Genomic DNA, 15,883 nt, shown 5'->3' on the forward strand with positions numbered 1-15,883 from the left:
ACCGTATGATTTGACTTATATGTGGAATCTGAAGAATAATATAAGTAAGCAAACCAACAAAACAAAAAACCCAGACTCTCAGATAGAAAGAACAGACTGATAGTCGCCCGAGGGCAGGGGGGTTGGGGACTGGGTGAAAAATGTGAAGGGACTGAGAAGTGCACATGGGTAGTTACAGAACAGTCATGGGGGTGAGAAGCACAGCATAGAACATATAGTCAATAGCATGTAATAACTATGTAAGGTGCTAGGTGCGTACTGGGGGAACACTTTATAAAGTACATGATTGTCTAACCACTGTGCTGCACACTTGAAACCAACACAATATAATATTGAATGTAAGCTGCAACTGAAAAAAGTTAAAAATTAAAAAAATTGTGTGAAGCTAGACACTTTCTTACCCACAGCTGCCTAAAACAACACCCATGTAACGGCTGCTCAAAAACCGCTTGCTGAGAGGACAGAAGACTTTGGTATGATGAGTGTGCTGGATATTCACTAATTCCAACAACGTCTAAAAAATATTAATGGGCATAAATTACGTTCCATACTGGGAGATGGAGATGTAATAGTGACATGGGGGTAAGACAGTCAACAAGTGCCTGTTTTCTGAGACCGGATTCTGGTGAGGAAGACAGACTCCTGACAGGGGACTTCAATACAGAGAAGCAGAAGCTCTGGCTTTGTTCCCAACCTGTGTGAAATAGCCACACATTTATTCATGCTCACAAAATGTATTTCACCCTCTGTCGGGCATCTTGCTGCATTCTACCACTGATCCTGAGTCAGAGGCTGGAACATCTCAGGATTCTTAACTTGGACACGGTCCTCTCCTTCATTTCTGACCGTTTTTAGCCAGGTCTGAGCCTTGAGAGTCATTTCTCTGTCTTCCTTCTGAATCTGTTGCCAGGCAGCTCTGTCCTCGGTTCGGTAACTCATCTTGAATTCCTTCCATTTGATTGAGAACCTATCCCAGACCTTCTGCCTCTCTGATTTTGCTTTCTGGATGTCCTGTGGTCTGTGAAGCTGCAACTAGTGGTCAAGGTCAGCACGGGCAGTGATAGGTCATGTGGGTGTCACGTACTTCCTGACGTGGTGTGAGGAGAACAGCATTTCATTTGGTGGTATTCTTCTCCAAAACCCAGAACCCCATCTAACCATAAGAAAACATCATAAGGAACATTCTATAAAATACCTGAACAGTACTCTTCAAAAGCTTCAAGGTCGTGAAGAAAAAGGGAAGACTGAGAAACTACCTCAGACCAGAGGAGACTAAGGAGACCTTGTGATAAAGGCCGCATGGTGCCCTGGATGGGGTCCTGGGGCAGAAGAAGGACATGAGTGTGAAAACAGGTGAACTCTGCGGTGAGTGGAGCCATGCACAAACACCGCCCTTCACCTGTGGCTCCGAATGCACGACACCTGTGGCTTGCCCATCGGAGAGGTAAGGACATTTTACTTAAAACTAGTCTGAAACTGCGAGATCCACTTGGACCCAACTTAGACCCAATTCTCTTACTTCACAATGTTTTCTCTGAAAATAGTTGATTTATTCATTTTTCTAATAAACCTGTCAGTTACTATAAAATTGAGTTACTGTGGGAGAAGAATAAAAAATCTTAACAGTAGATGAACCATTTCAAACACTATTTCATAATTTTTTTTTTCAAAGGCCAGCTTTTGGACCACACAGTAAAACGCCCAAACGAGAGGATGAGTGGATTAATACTGATGTTTAAATTTTTAGATTTGACAAAACTAACACAGTACATCTTGACAGCTATATTCAGTAGCTTAATGCTAAGCTTTTTATGCTGAGTACAGAACAGAATGAATTTTCCACCAGTGTTTTGACTAGGAGGTTTTCAGATTCCTACTCACTTAAGGCAGCAATCTGAGGCTGCTTGATAAAACAAGCTTTAGCTATTTCATATCTGCCTCATAAACTGTCTCAGTATTTAAGAGAAAAGAGAGAAACTCAAGGCAAAGGCATTTTGAAAATATGTCTTAACCAAAATCTGGATGCCTTCAGTGCTCAGCCAGAAAGATGCACAGCTGTGGCGTCTGTGGCTTAACAAATGAAGACCTCCAGGTGAAAGATCAATGATATCATGAAAGTTTCTTAGCAAAAGAAACACCATTTTCTGTTGGAATGTATGTAGGAAAAGGCTTTACACTAAAGCCCATTTAACATATTCTTAACATGTGAGAATACCGGAACCTTTAAATTTGGAGTTTAATTGGAGTACAGACTAGGCATATTATTTCTTGTTTTGCCACTACGTTCTCCTTTTACAAATTGCAGATTAATTTTCCCCGTTAGGACATCCTTGTAGCTTCCTTTTGTTGGTAGCTATGGCTACTGTAATTTGCTAAGTTTATGGTAAAATAATCAAATTCTAGATGAACTGACAAGTAGGAAGTCATGAAATGGGAGAGCTTCCCCCCCCCTTTAAAAACCAGATCCAAATTTTAACATTGTTCCAAACTATGATACAGTCATATTCGAAAATATACAAATATACTTTAACAGGGATTGGATCTAAATCTCCCAAAGGGTTTGCGTAAGAATCAGGAAGCCCAGGTTTGACTGGTGCAGCCTAGCTCACCACAGCCCTTTTATAATTCAGCATGCAACTGAGCTAGTCTTCCACACCAGCAGAGGGGAAAAAAAAAATCCCTCTTATTTTCTAAAGTTGCCCATCTCCGTTTCTCTTGAATTGCCACATCGCCCAGATAAAACATTTGAGAGTATGTCAGCTTTAATTAATGTAACATGACCTGATCATTTCCACAGTTAAGAATAAAGAAGTTTGCATTCTTTAAATCCAAAGCTCAACCTGGAGATTATGCTAAGTGGCTTCATTCACAGTCCACACTTCTCTGCTCATGTCAGAAGGACAGCATTTGTCCCCTCTAGTGATAAACAAATTATACATGAAATCAATTCCACTTCACAATCATTTTTCCTATTGGGTATTATCTTTCCTCCTCTGCTCCCTCCAGTTAAGCCCGCATCCTGTAACTTGCTAATGAGCTGGGGGCCTTCTGTTCCAGGTGGCACCCCCTGCCTCGAAGTCATGACATTTCCCATTTCGAATGCTGCTGGCATTTTTCGACAGCTCCTGCTAACTAGCCTTTTTGACCTGCACTAAGAGGAACTCATCTGATCGAATCCTCTAACCTGCCAATCATTCCAGCAAATGATCTTCACAGTCACTCCCAAGGCAGGAATGGAAAAAAAAAAAAAGGAAATTCGAGTGAGAGAATGAGGGAGTAGGCAAGCGGCTGCCTCTGCAGCTACCTAATGAGAATACTTTAAGTCTCTGAGGCAGCTGAAATACTGAAAAACTGATGGGAAAATTAGGACACAACTGAATGCCTGGCTCTGTAATTACTGATTTCTTTCCATCCTGAGATCATTTGGAGAGCAACACCTCTGAGATGTGCCAGTTTCTGAAGAAGACAAGAACACCCCACCTGACGTAGAGAAAATAGATTTATTTCTCCTGCCACTATCAGTATGCAATTCTCATAATCCCACTCTGTCAAAAAGCATCCTTTGCAGAATTAATTATGTGCTATAAGCTTGTTAAGTGTGCATTTGTAAACTAGGGGTGATTATCACGTTTGCCACAATGAAGGAAAGGCCTCCTTCCCCTGCCCCCACCCTCAGGCATGTTTTAAATGTTACCATTATTTAGAGGTGTTGATTTTTGCTCATTTACATAAAAACAAACAGGTATGGTAGAACTTGGCATTGGGCTCAAGAGAAACTGAACACTGAAAACACAGGATAATCTGGGCATTGTTAATTAATGGAGGTAAAATATATTTTTTTCTTCCAGATTTTTTTTTGTCTGCACAATCAGAGTAACTCAATTACTTTAGGAAAAAAGATCCAGTACCCGGGTTTTTGACAATGGATAACAATTCTAGGTATCTTAATGTAAAATAGACTTGTTGACCAAGGAATGATACAATGTAATTAATCATTACACCATTGTATGTAATAATGCAAAATAAATACTGTACATGATTTAATTGGACATGATAATCACACATCTTTCCTCATTTATAGTAATTAGGCCAGTAGCCCCATTTATAGTAATAATTATGTGTAATTGAGGGCCTTTTACTAATTGCATTGAAAATGATAATCCAGAGCAATTAAAAATCCAAGAGCACTGTACATAATACAAACTACATTAAAAGAATGGTAATCATTTAAAGGGAAAAATTCACCTAAGTATGGAAGTTAATAGCCACAGTGTTTGATTTCATGCTTGGCATACATGGTGATATTTCTTAGGAGTCAAATTTCCACCCATTTCTCCCACGTTTGTATTGTTTTCCACTTGAGACCTCGTGCATTGTTTCCTTAGGTGGAAAAGCAACCCTTTGATTAATCTATGATGTTATCCTAGCAACTCTAGGACTGTTGAACAATTATTCCGTTTGGCTGTGGGAGTGTACAGAGTGTGTGTTTGCGCACGCGCGTGGGTGTTGGTAGAGGAAACAGCTATCCTAAATTCCAAATGAGACTTGGTAAATTATTCATTTGCACAACTGATTTGATGTTCTTAAAAGCTTTATTCATAGAAGCATCTCAGAGTATTGCAAACATTTTGTTAAATATACTTGTAATAATTTAGCTAAAATGTTTAAGTTTGTTAGGCTTGCAATACATTTGGGTTGTGCTTTTCATTACATCTGCTATCTGTCTAGAATGTTAATGTGTCTAAGAACCTGAATCCCTGGCTTTTGTCCCAAAGCCCCAGTGTGTACCCTCCCTGGTCCCACTCACCATTTCCACCCAGACAAAGCTCCCACGGGAGGAATGGCTCAGGAGGAGTGATGAGCATCGCGGGACAATGGGAGTAGTTTCAAGCTTCCTTTTGCCCTCCCTTCTCGACATTTTCATGTCGACATTGCCCTCCATGCATTCAAATGTCATCCCAGACCATCAGCCCACTTCAACTCAAACAGCCTCTTTTTATGCTCAGACATTTCTTAGGGTATCCACAGACCACAAAGACTGTTAGGGGGACTCAGCTGCTCTCCTGGTATTAATAATACAATGCCGTGCACTTAGGGCAGAGATGATTCTTCCCTCTGTATCCCAAATTCATAAGACTGAATGCTAAATAAAAAGGAAAAATAGAGCACCTGAATTGATTATAACTACCTGTTATAATATATGCGACTGCTAACTCCATCACAGTTTGGCCAAGCACTGTAATAGTCATCCTGCTTACTAGCCACATCACATCCCGTGCCCACTATTTTTATAAGACAGCTTCGCTCATATTATGCTGCTGGCAAAATAGTCCCTAAGAAATTAATTTGGGTTTTAAAAAGACGGAGATACAAGTCGCAGTGCTATCCCCACCCCCATTTTGAAAGCTCATCTGACCTAAAATACTGAATCACAAAAATATATAGCCAATTTCTGAGCCTCTTTGGGCTGATGAACCAGTTTGTGAAGCATCAAACGTTCCTTCTCTTTTAGCCAGTTTGCTTTTAAAGATTCTCAGAGAAGGGAAAGCAAGGGCAAAAACTATTATTATTTTTAATTAAAAATATCACTCTGAATTCTTAAGGAAAACATGTTGAAATATTTAAAGGTAATGGAATGTCATGTAGGTTAAAAAGATGGTTTAGGGAAACAACATATATGTGCACACATTTGTGTGTATGTGTGAGAGAGGGGGAGGGAGGGAGAGAGAGTGAAAGAGAGTGAGAGAGAATGAACAACATAGCAAATGTAAAATGCAAACATTTGGGGAAAGTGGATAAAGGGTATCAGGAATTCTTTGTACTATTCTTCCAACTTTTCTACAAATCAGAAATTATGTCAACATTAAAAAATTGACTAAATACTTAAACATGCACTCTGAATGAAGCATGAAACCTATATTCAACTTTATTTTCATTCTGCTTCGTCCCAATCCCAGGATAGGATTAAGTAGATGAGACAGCAAAGGCCTTAGAGTCCTTTGCGAACCCTGCACGGGGTTGGCAGCGATGTTGCAGAGAACAGGTCAGAGGTGACTCACAGAAAGGGAGACGTGGAGAGGCAGAAAAGGGAGAGGGAGGGGAGAAGAGACAAACTTCCATAGCCTACTAATCTGTATCAGAGTTTAGAGGAGATAATAGACTCTCCAGGGTAGAGGGGACACCGAGGAAAGGGGGTGGAGATGGGGTGGGAATCTAGACAACATTCTAGCCTCTTCTCTGTCAGGTGTTCATATGCATTATGTGTTTGTGGTTTGAAGCACTGTCAATTTCTGAGTAAGACGTATTTTTTAATCTGCAGCAATGTAGGGGTAATGACACAAACCAGGGACCCTTTCAGATAAAACCTTGGAGGAACACCAAGGTTTGTTTCCCTCTCTCACTGTTATTTCCAGAACTAGTCTTGTCAACTACATGAGACAACAGAGAATAAAAATGTAGTTGTTTGATAGGAAAAAAACTTGCAGGATCATGCAGAAAATGACAATTCTTGCAGGAAAAAAATCAAAAGACTTCCTGCTACTAAAAGAAAGCTAGATCCAACCCTTGACTTTCTTATAATGTGATAAATACTAACTGGTGTGTTTATAGTTGAGAAAATGCAACATGGCCTTAAAAAGACCTTCAGACAAAAATATCACACGGTGAGGATGTTGTAACTTCATGAACCCTGGAGTGTCCCTCGGTACTGGGCTGATGTTTGGTGGTGGCCAGGTAAAGTACCTTCAGACTATACAGCTTGCTTCATAGAAGCTTCAGAGACTGCTAAGCCCAGAGACCTCTTCCCAGGGGTCCCTTCAGAAGGGTTGGCCACCCAGTTCACAGCTCAGCTCACTGAATCGGAGCTCTGCACCTGGCCCAGGGTATTCTACAGTCAGCCAGCAACTTCTGGGGGAGACTCACAAAACAGCCTTGCTCGACACCTTGCTCTCTACTTCGTGATGATGACCAGACCAATCAGAACTGCTTCTGCAGACCAACTGAATCTGAGGAAAGGAGCTCAGCAACAAACTGCCCCAGAATAGGAGAGACAAAGAGGGGCCACCATAAGCAGGATTCATGAACGAGCAGAGACAAGTCAGCAGACGCTATGAGAGGAGAAGACGGAAGCAATGTTAGTGGGTGCAGTGACATAACTGAGCTGCATAAAGGAGAGCAACAGGTGGGTGTCTCCCCAGGAGCAGGTAGCAGAGTCGAGGTGGCAGTTGAGCTGGCAGACAAGCTGAAGCCCCTTTGGATTCTGAGGGGCATTCCGTTTTTGTGCACATACGCGGACTACCAGCCTGCTCCTCCTTCCTTCCCAGAGCAATCTCAACAACAACCGCCATTAACTGAGGAGACTTGACCGTGTCTCCTTCTCCTAAAAGGTCCTCAGACCCACTTTCTTGTGGTCTGTCCTGTTCCTGGGGCAAAGCCTTTTCTGTCATTCTCAACCATCCGTCTCTGTTCTTCTCACTTTGCTACCTGACTCTTTCCTCACTTGAGTTTCTCTTTTCAAACATTTTGAGCTTCTCTTAGGTGGCTATAATCTGGAACTGACACATATGTTTACTAATGAATCAGTTTAATTTTCCTGATTCCTCCATTAAGAGGCAGGAGAAATGCTCTTCCCCAGTTGTCCTCCACACTGTTCTGTGGTGTTGGAAAGGTTCCACATTCGCCCTGGTTAATCAGGTGGCTGCTACCCACGTGTGGCTACTGAGCACTTGAAATGTGATATTGCTACCGAGGAAACAAAATTGTAACTTAATTTAATTTTAATTAATGAAAAATTAAATTAAAAAAGTTACATGTGGCTAGTGGTTACCTTATTAGCACAAGTCTACACTACTCTTCCTAAAAAAAAGGAAGGACTAGGCTGGATTTTCCTAGTTTGTCTATATCCAGTCCTGACCCAAATAGTTGATTATTTTACTTCATAAACATGCAATTCTTGATACTTACTAAATATTTCATTATATGGAGTTGAGACACTTTGGGGGTCTTTAAAATGCAGATTCATGGACCTCAGGAACCTGGATTTTTAACCCCCCCCCAGGGTTTGGCACCCTGGGAAGGGTGAATGCAACAGTACCAATGCGGTGCATTCGGTTTGGAGTTTCTTTTTAAACAACCTTTACCTTATTTGATTAGAATTCTTAGCATTTATGCATTCTACTGTTTACCTGGAAGGCTACTTTTAGTTAATTATTGCTTGATGACTAAGTCAAGCCGAGAGAGTCGAACTTTTTTTTTGTTGTCATATAATACTTGAATAATGTTGATTAGCAAAGATAATATTCTATAAGGCAGGGAGAAGCTCTAAAATATGCATGCAGTTAACTTCTTGCACTTGAACCAAGTACAATCTTTTTCATGCACTAGACAGAGAGCTGTATATTTATTACACATTTAACAGGGTCTGAAGACCAACTGATTCATTAAAAAGAGATGTACCATAATGAGCACATGTCATTTCAGAAAAAAATTATAAAGCATGTGTTTAAAAGATTAGAGGCCATTCTCATTTCTTGTATTCAGCGAAAAGAGAAGTAGACAGAGCGCCCGTGCACTTCCTGTCTGTTCAGAATGAAAATTAAGCCCAACATAGGGCTGTGTTTGCATACAAGTCATACTAATGGATGTGGTATTCAATATAGCTTCTAGTCTTTTCCTTGGGGGAAATTTCTACGCACACTTAAGGCTCCCTCAGACGTTAAGAGCGTCTTATCCTTCAATGCCGATTAAGAGAGTGGGGACAATCTGTGCACTCCCGAGTTTGTCCCATCTTCAGAGGACAATAAAATGTAGGGAGCACGGCGCTTTGGTCCTTCAGCGGCACCGAGCCCATGTTTACCTTGGCTGTGAGTGGTTTTTCTTTTTATGTAATGTGGTCGCAGGACTCTGAAACCAAAATTGCTTTCTGCTGCAGTGGACGTGCTTCCCATTATCCAGTTTGTGCAAATCTAGTTCTCTTGGCTAAGTAACGAAGTGACCTTAGTACGCAAGTATAGAAACAATTTGGCATTGAGGTATCATCGGGAACAAAATTAGGACCGGACACGCTCCTGTCTATCAGTCCTCCCTCATTTCAAAAACAGAAGTGATACCACGCATTTCCCTCTGTCTTACCTCCCAAGAGAGGTGGCTGAAATGCTGGCCTTAGCCTAGTCTTAGCCTATTTGGGCCCCAAGCCCTTCCACCGCCGTCTCCTTTCCAATCCTTCTGGACTTTACAAAGAATTGGGACATCTGAGGAAAACTTAAGATGCCACATCCTGCTCTAGACAATTAATTCATCCACAACAAAATTAAACTCTAGGAATTTTATGTGTTTCTTTATGAATACCCTTTTTTGTGTAGACTTTTCGCTCTGTGTGTCTACAGTTTGGTATTCAAGGGCTGGTCAGAATAAGCTCTATTGCACAGCATGCATTAGGACAATGTATGGGCTGTATACATTTATCTCCAAGATGGCTCCCCTTGACGAAAATTCAAAATCCACACAGAGGAGAAATTCAAATGATTTCTTTTGCTGCTGGCAGACAACTCTTAGAGTCCAGCCTCCTTGCAGCTTTTCTGAGAGAAAAAAAAAATCAGATGTTTTCTCAATATAATGTTGAATTAAGATGAGGTATTTAGATTTGGAAGAAAACAACAAAAACAGTAACTATATTAAAGCTTTACAAGTTGATGTGAAAAAAACAAAACTCATAGAGAAAATATTTGTATCATCTAATAATTCCAGAGGAAGAGCTTCCACCATGCAGACATACCCTTAAATTAGTTTTTAAAATATACTGCAAGGAAAATCATTTTAAAGGGGCTTTTAAATACTAATGATTGCAGTTCTGAGAACCTTTTAAAATCTTTTTTCAATTAGTGTTTGAGTCCTTACAGATGATGCCTCTGTTCTGTGAGTCTGATTTCATTTTACCCAGAGCTGCCCTGACCCGCGTCCCGGCAGCTTTGACTGGCCAGGCTCAGGTCGCAGAGATCTCCGAAGAGCAGAGAGGAAAGAACACGGACTCGCCGCTGAAACCCATGCTCACTCGTGTGCATGTGTGTTTGAGAGAGCAACCCAAAGGAAGTCCACTTTCTGTTTTGTACTACTGAAGGCTGAGGATTTATAAAGCCAGGGGCCCTCATTATGGTAATACAGGTTAAAGACTTTAAGAGGCCTATGCTGCAACCGTCGTGAATGAAAACCACTCTCAGAACCAGGAATGGTCAAAAACTCAGCCCACTCTCTCTTGGTCTGACCAGTTGAAATTCAGAACAGGAGTAGAAATGCTACAGGGCAGTACAGTCGTGCTTTTAGGTAACATTGTATCCAGCAGGGAAAACTGGCCTGAGGAATGAAGAATCTCACTCAAACCAACAAATGACGCGGCAAGTTTACCAGTCCTGGCCGATATTTACTCATCCCCTTTCACCTGGGCATCTTCTCTCTCCAGCCATTCGGAACTCATCACCATACTCCCGAGAAGCCAGCATTGGCCCCCACACTGAATGCCGGCAAAATCTAAGTCCAAATACAGCTCAGGGTACTGGCATTTCACCCATAAGACAAGGTGGACAATATTTCTTTATGGAAAGAAAGAATATGTCTTTATTATCCTCACCTAAGGATATACTTTTATTGATGAGAGAGAGAGAGAGAGAGAGAGAGAGAAGCATTGATCTGCTGACTCCCATACACACCCTCATTGGGGATTGATTGGGGATTGAACCCATAACCTAAGCATGTGCCCTGACCAGGGATTGAACCCGAAACCATTGGGTGTACCGGATGATGCTCCACCCAAATGAGCCATCCGGCCAAGGACAAGGTGGACCATTTAATTTGTTCTCTTTGCCAGGCTGACAAATCAGTCTGTTAATCTCTTTTGTACTAAGAGACAGAGGAAGAAGGAGGAGCTCCTGCAATGCTACATCCATCCTCCAATTCGCTCAAATGTTGAATTACTGAGCATCCACAGGAGCAAGAAATGAATATGGATGAGCAAATAAAAAGCTTTCCCCATAAAAAAGTTGATTCTCTATTTGTTTAATAGGGTCATGAGACATTGAACAAGAAGGTGTGTGTATATATACACAGGGGCACACAATTCCAAAAACCCAGACCTTTCCACCTGTCAGTAAGGAGGGACACAGCCTTTTCCAAAGCTGCTGTCTTGGGCTTGTGTCTGGGAGGCGTGTGCGATGGCTGGGACAGGCCGACAGGCCTGGAGGATGCCTTGTTTAGATGCTGCTGCCCATCTGCAGAACAGTAGAGGTCACGGCGCCGCAGAGGAAAACAAGGAAAGCTGCACCATGACAAGGTCGCTACGAGGGGCCTGGCGGGAGTCAGAAATGGGTGAAGTGGCCCACATGGGCCCCGGGCAACACCAGGGAGCACACGTCCTTTCCCACGGAGGCAGCTGCGATCCACTCAGATTCATAGACTTCCGGCAGGGTTGTGAGCATGGTACTGCAGAATTGCTGACTTTTCAAGAAAAGCCAGAAATCCAGACTTTCTATAAAATCTCCCCATTGTAAAATGAGAGCATCTAATTAAAAAAAATGTGTGGGTCGAACAAAGCAGGTCTGTGGCTCAGACACAGCTCAAGGTTAACCTTTTTCTCTCCTCAACGAAGAATGTATGAATAGTTAAAATGACTTGCTTATGACTAAATGCTTTGCTCCTAACTCTACAAATGAAGTAAAATTTTGGTTGGAGTCTGGAAGTGCTGGCAAACATGCAAATGACTGACTGTACCCCGCCTCAGCAGAGTCTGTGAGGGGTGCCATAGTGCACACGAGAGGCTAGTAAGATGGGGAAAAATGAACCTGAAATATTTCATTTAAAAGATCTCTTTCACGTCTATTCGGTATTACTTTCCAAGTAAAGTGGGTCATCTTACCTGTGCTCTCTCGAGAATGCTGTGCTCATCAGTGCTTGCTGTTTGATAGACTTTTCCCATAACTATTGTTTTTCCCAAAGGCCCGCATGCTTTCTCCGGATTCCGGCTGCAATCTTACATTTGGGACGGTAAAAATAGAAGACACTGTGGACAGAATGAAAGGTTATCATTTACATATTTATTGGTGTATTTATAATCTTCTCATTTTAAAAATGGATACTGAGCTGCAATTTTGGATGTCTGGCCCAGGGAACAGTATTGGCTTCTGAAAGTCAAGCAATTGAGCCCTGGCTGGTTTGGCTCAGTGGATTGAAAGTCAAGCAATCACAGCTACAAACATGTGTACACAGATTCACACACATGACAGGACAGTCTGCCTTCCCCACAGAAGCACCGCTCAGGTGCCCTCCCTCATCCCTCCCTCCCTCCCTCCCTCCCTCTCTATCTCCCTCCTTCCTTCCCTCTCTCCCTCCCTTCTTCTTTCTCTCATTCTCTCTCTCTCTTTTCTGAATTCTCACTTGAGGATATATTTTATTGATCCTAGAGAGAGAGGAAAGGGGAGGGAGGGGGGAGAGGGAGAGGGAGGGAGGGGGAGAGAGAGAGAGAGAGAGACTGAAAGAGAGAGATGTTAGCTGCCTCCTAACTGGGAAATCAAACCTGCAACCTTCTGGCATATGGGACAGCACTCCAACCAATTGAGCCACCCAGCCAGGGCTATTTTTTTCCCTTTCTTTGTGCCATACTTTCCTTCATTCATTAAAGAAATGTTTATTGAGCCCACGCTGTTCTAGGACTTCAGAATCCTGCAGTGCATAAACCAGAATGAAAAGAAATCCCCGTTCTTGTAGACTCCCTTTGGGGGAGACAGATGAAGACAAACAAATATCAAATATCAACTAGTAGCAAATGTCACGATGAAAAATAAGTCAAGGAAGAGAAACTGGACATGTAGCTACATCTGAGCAGAAACCCAAAGGAGGTGACAGGGCAAGCCATGCCCGTGAGAGGAACAGGGAGTGCTAATGTAGACAGAGGAAGCAGCAGGAGCTGACTCTCAGGAAGCAAGAAGAGAAGCGGGCAGAACAGCAGGCTATTGCAAAAATGCAGGTAGCGAGTAGGTAAAAAACTGTGGTACATAAATACAACAGATTAGTACTCGGCCATGAAAAAGAAGGAACTCTTACCCTTTGTGACAGCATGGATGGACCGAGAGGACATTATATTCAGTGAAATAAGCCAGTCACAGAAAAACAAATACCATATGATTTCACTTATATGTGGAATCTAATGAACAAAATAAACTAACAAACAAAAGAGAACTAGCCTCATAGGCACAGACAACAGACTGGTGGTTGCCAGAGGGGAGGGGGCTTGCGGGACTGGGTGAAAAGGTGAAGGGATTCAGAAGTACAGACTGGTAGTGACAGGGTGGTAAAGTACAGCATAGGGAATGGAGTCAGTAATACTGTCATAACCACGTATGGTGTCAGGTGGGTGTTGAAAATATCTGAGGGAACACTTTGTAAAGTATATGACTGTCTAACGACTATGCTGTACACCTGAAACCAATACAAAGTAAACTGAAAACACAAAAAATTGAAAGCAGGTGAAAGAAGACAGCGAGTGACGTGGAGCGCAGTGAGAGCAGTGGAGAAGCGAGAAGAGGTGTGATTCTGGACATGCGCGGCCTCCCCGGGAGAAGTCCCACCACTGTTGATATAACGAGAACGGTTTGTGTGACAGCGACGTAACCTGGCAGCCAAGAAGAGTGGACTGGAATGCACATGCGTGAACAATGACCACCTCACTGTACTAGTCAGTGGGGGTGGTAGATGCTGCTGAGCGAGCATGTGTACTGTGTGCCTGTCACATTCAAAATGACTGAGTGAGTAGACAACAAATCTGCATCAAATTTTGTGTTAAGCTTGAACATTCCTCTGTGGAAATTATGCCAATAACTCAGAAGGCCACAGCTGTGGGCAGCTGGTGATTGGCAGCTTCATCACGACAACACACCTGCTCATGCATCACATCTTGTGCAGTTTTTTTTTGAGAAACATCAAATCACTCAGGTGACTCTGCCCCACTATAGCCCAGGTTTGACACTCTGAGACTTCTGGCTTCTCCCAAAACTAAAATCACCTTTGAAAGGGAAGAGATTTCAGACTGTCAACGAGATTCAGGAAAATACGACAGGGCAGCTGATAGCAATTGGGAGAACTGTGTGAGGTCCCAAGGTGCCTACTTTGAAGGGGACTGAGGTGTCATTGTCCCATGCACAGTGTTTCTTGTATCTTTTATCTTCTTCAGTAAATGTCTCTATTTTTCATATCACATGGCTGGACACCTTCTGGACAGACCCTGTACTTTGAAGCTAATACCCACAGGGTCTGCGGGGGAAGCGAGTATGGCTGAGACGAAAGAAGGTGTCAGAGGTAACTTTCATCAGCTGGAAGAACAATATTGCCACTTTTGACAGGGGAAGACCACAGAGAGAGCAGGTCTCGGGGGGAAAGATAAGGAGCTCCATTTTGCTAATACTAACTTTGAGATGCTTAGTAGATAGCCAAACAGAGAATCTGAGCAGTCCGTTGGACAGGCGACCTGGAGTCAGGGAAGATGGGACTGGAGATACAAACTTGGAAGCTGTCAAAGTATAAATGATGTTTAAATCATGAGACTGGATGAGATCATCTGAGCTCTGAGGAGTGAATTATAGATAGAAAGATTTGCGGATTAAGCCCCAGGGCTCTCTACCAGTGAGAGGTCTGGCAGATTAGAAGAAATCCACCAGCACCTGATACGTAGAAGCAAAAGGAAAACCACGGGAGATTCCTGTCCTAGAATCCAAGTGAAGGAAACGTTACTAAGAGGAGATGGTGGTCACTTGTGTTAAATTCTGCTGACGGGTCAAGATGAGGGCTGGGGAGGGGTCAATGGATACAGACTTTGAAAACGGTGGTTTTGGAGTCTTGGGTGCAAAAGCCTGGTTCAAAAGGATTCCCAAGGGGATGGGAATCTAGGAATTGGAGACAGCAAATATTTTGAATTGGGTGTGGTTGTTTTATTTTTTTAAAGATGACATGGAGGTACGGCTACCAAGTTGCCTGGCTACTCAAGAGCAGAGCTGAAGCCAGAATTCAGGGAGTCTAGTCCCCAGTTCAGGGCTTTTCACAACGCACCAATTTGTTGACCTTCTTTACCGCAGATCTGAGTTTTGTGAATTAACAAACGAATGCAATAAAATCAAGGACTCTGTGCTGTGAAGTGTATTTTGTTCATTTACTTTGACAAGGGTAGTTCAGCTTCAATAATTTATGTAACTTGATAGTATACACAGGAGAATGCCCTATGGTATATTTGGGAAAAGTAATGAATTTCTTCCGAATCAGCCTTCCATTTACTTCTTGCAATTAAATCTTCGTCAGGAGGTGGGGCAAGGCTGTTGGGGTTTCGGGGCACAGGGAGAATGACAAGGTGCCATCAGAACTAGCCAGCTTTAACCACGAGATCCGCAGGTAATTGTACCATCATTCTTGTTTGATAAACTTGTAATTCCTGCCTCGCTGGCACACTAATACATTACTCCTAAATTTTGGTATTATGTAAACTGGTGAAGTTTTAAAGAACAGTACAATAAAGAAAGATACTCTATTGTTACATGTTCTTCCAAAGCAAGTAAGAGTCTGGCGTAAGTATACAACTCCAATTTTATATATAATCCATGAAATGAATGCAATATTCTATGTAACCAAGATATGTGATTACTTGATACTCTTTTCTCAGGGTCTGATATATTAAAGTGGCCAAGAAGGCTGGAGCCCACTTTGAACTTATTTTTATTCCACTCTTCTTCCTTTCTTATTGGTTTCACTTTCTGCCTGCACAAACGTTTTCTTTTTGTGGACATTCTTTTTAAAAAATGCTATGAGCTGTCTTTAAGAATGTAAGTGCTCTGGACGGAAATATGTCCTCCACATT

General features: G+C 42.3%; 1 protein-coding gene across 5 annotated transcripts in view; it reads right to left on the bottom strand.

Moving 5' to 3' along the window:
• The window catches only part of CDK14 (cyclin dependent kinase 14), a 537,492-nt gene that overhangs the window by 68,330 nt on the left and 453,279 nt on the right, over window positions 1-15,883 (bottom strand). For 4 of the 5 annotated variants that reach the window (XM_024577248.4, XM_045185274.3, XM_045185273.3 and 1 more), the window contains one exon: window positions 11,903-12,046. In XM_024577248.4, the coding sequence (XP_024433016.2) occupies window positions 11,931-12,046 (116 nt within the window). In that variant the 3' untranslated portion in view covers window positions 11,903-11,930. Of the gene's footprint in view, window positions 1-9,556; window positions 9,576-11,902; window positions 12,047-15,883 lie in introns of those variants that run through there. The other variant, XM_071221675.1, reaches the window with a different exon arrangement.

Source organism: Desmodus rotundus, chromosome 6 (genome assembly GCF_022682495.2).
Source record: "Desmodus rotundus isolate HL8 chromosome 6, HLdesRot8A.1, whole genome shotgun sequence".
Classification (NCBI taxonomy): Eukaryota; Metazoa; Chordata; class Mammalia; order Chiroptera; family Phyllostomidae; genus Desmodus; species Desmodus rotundus.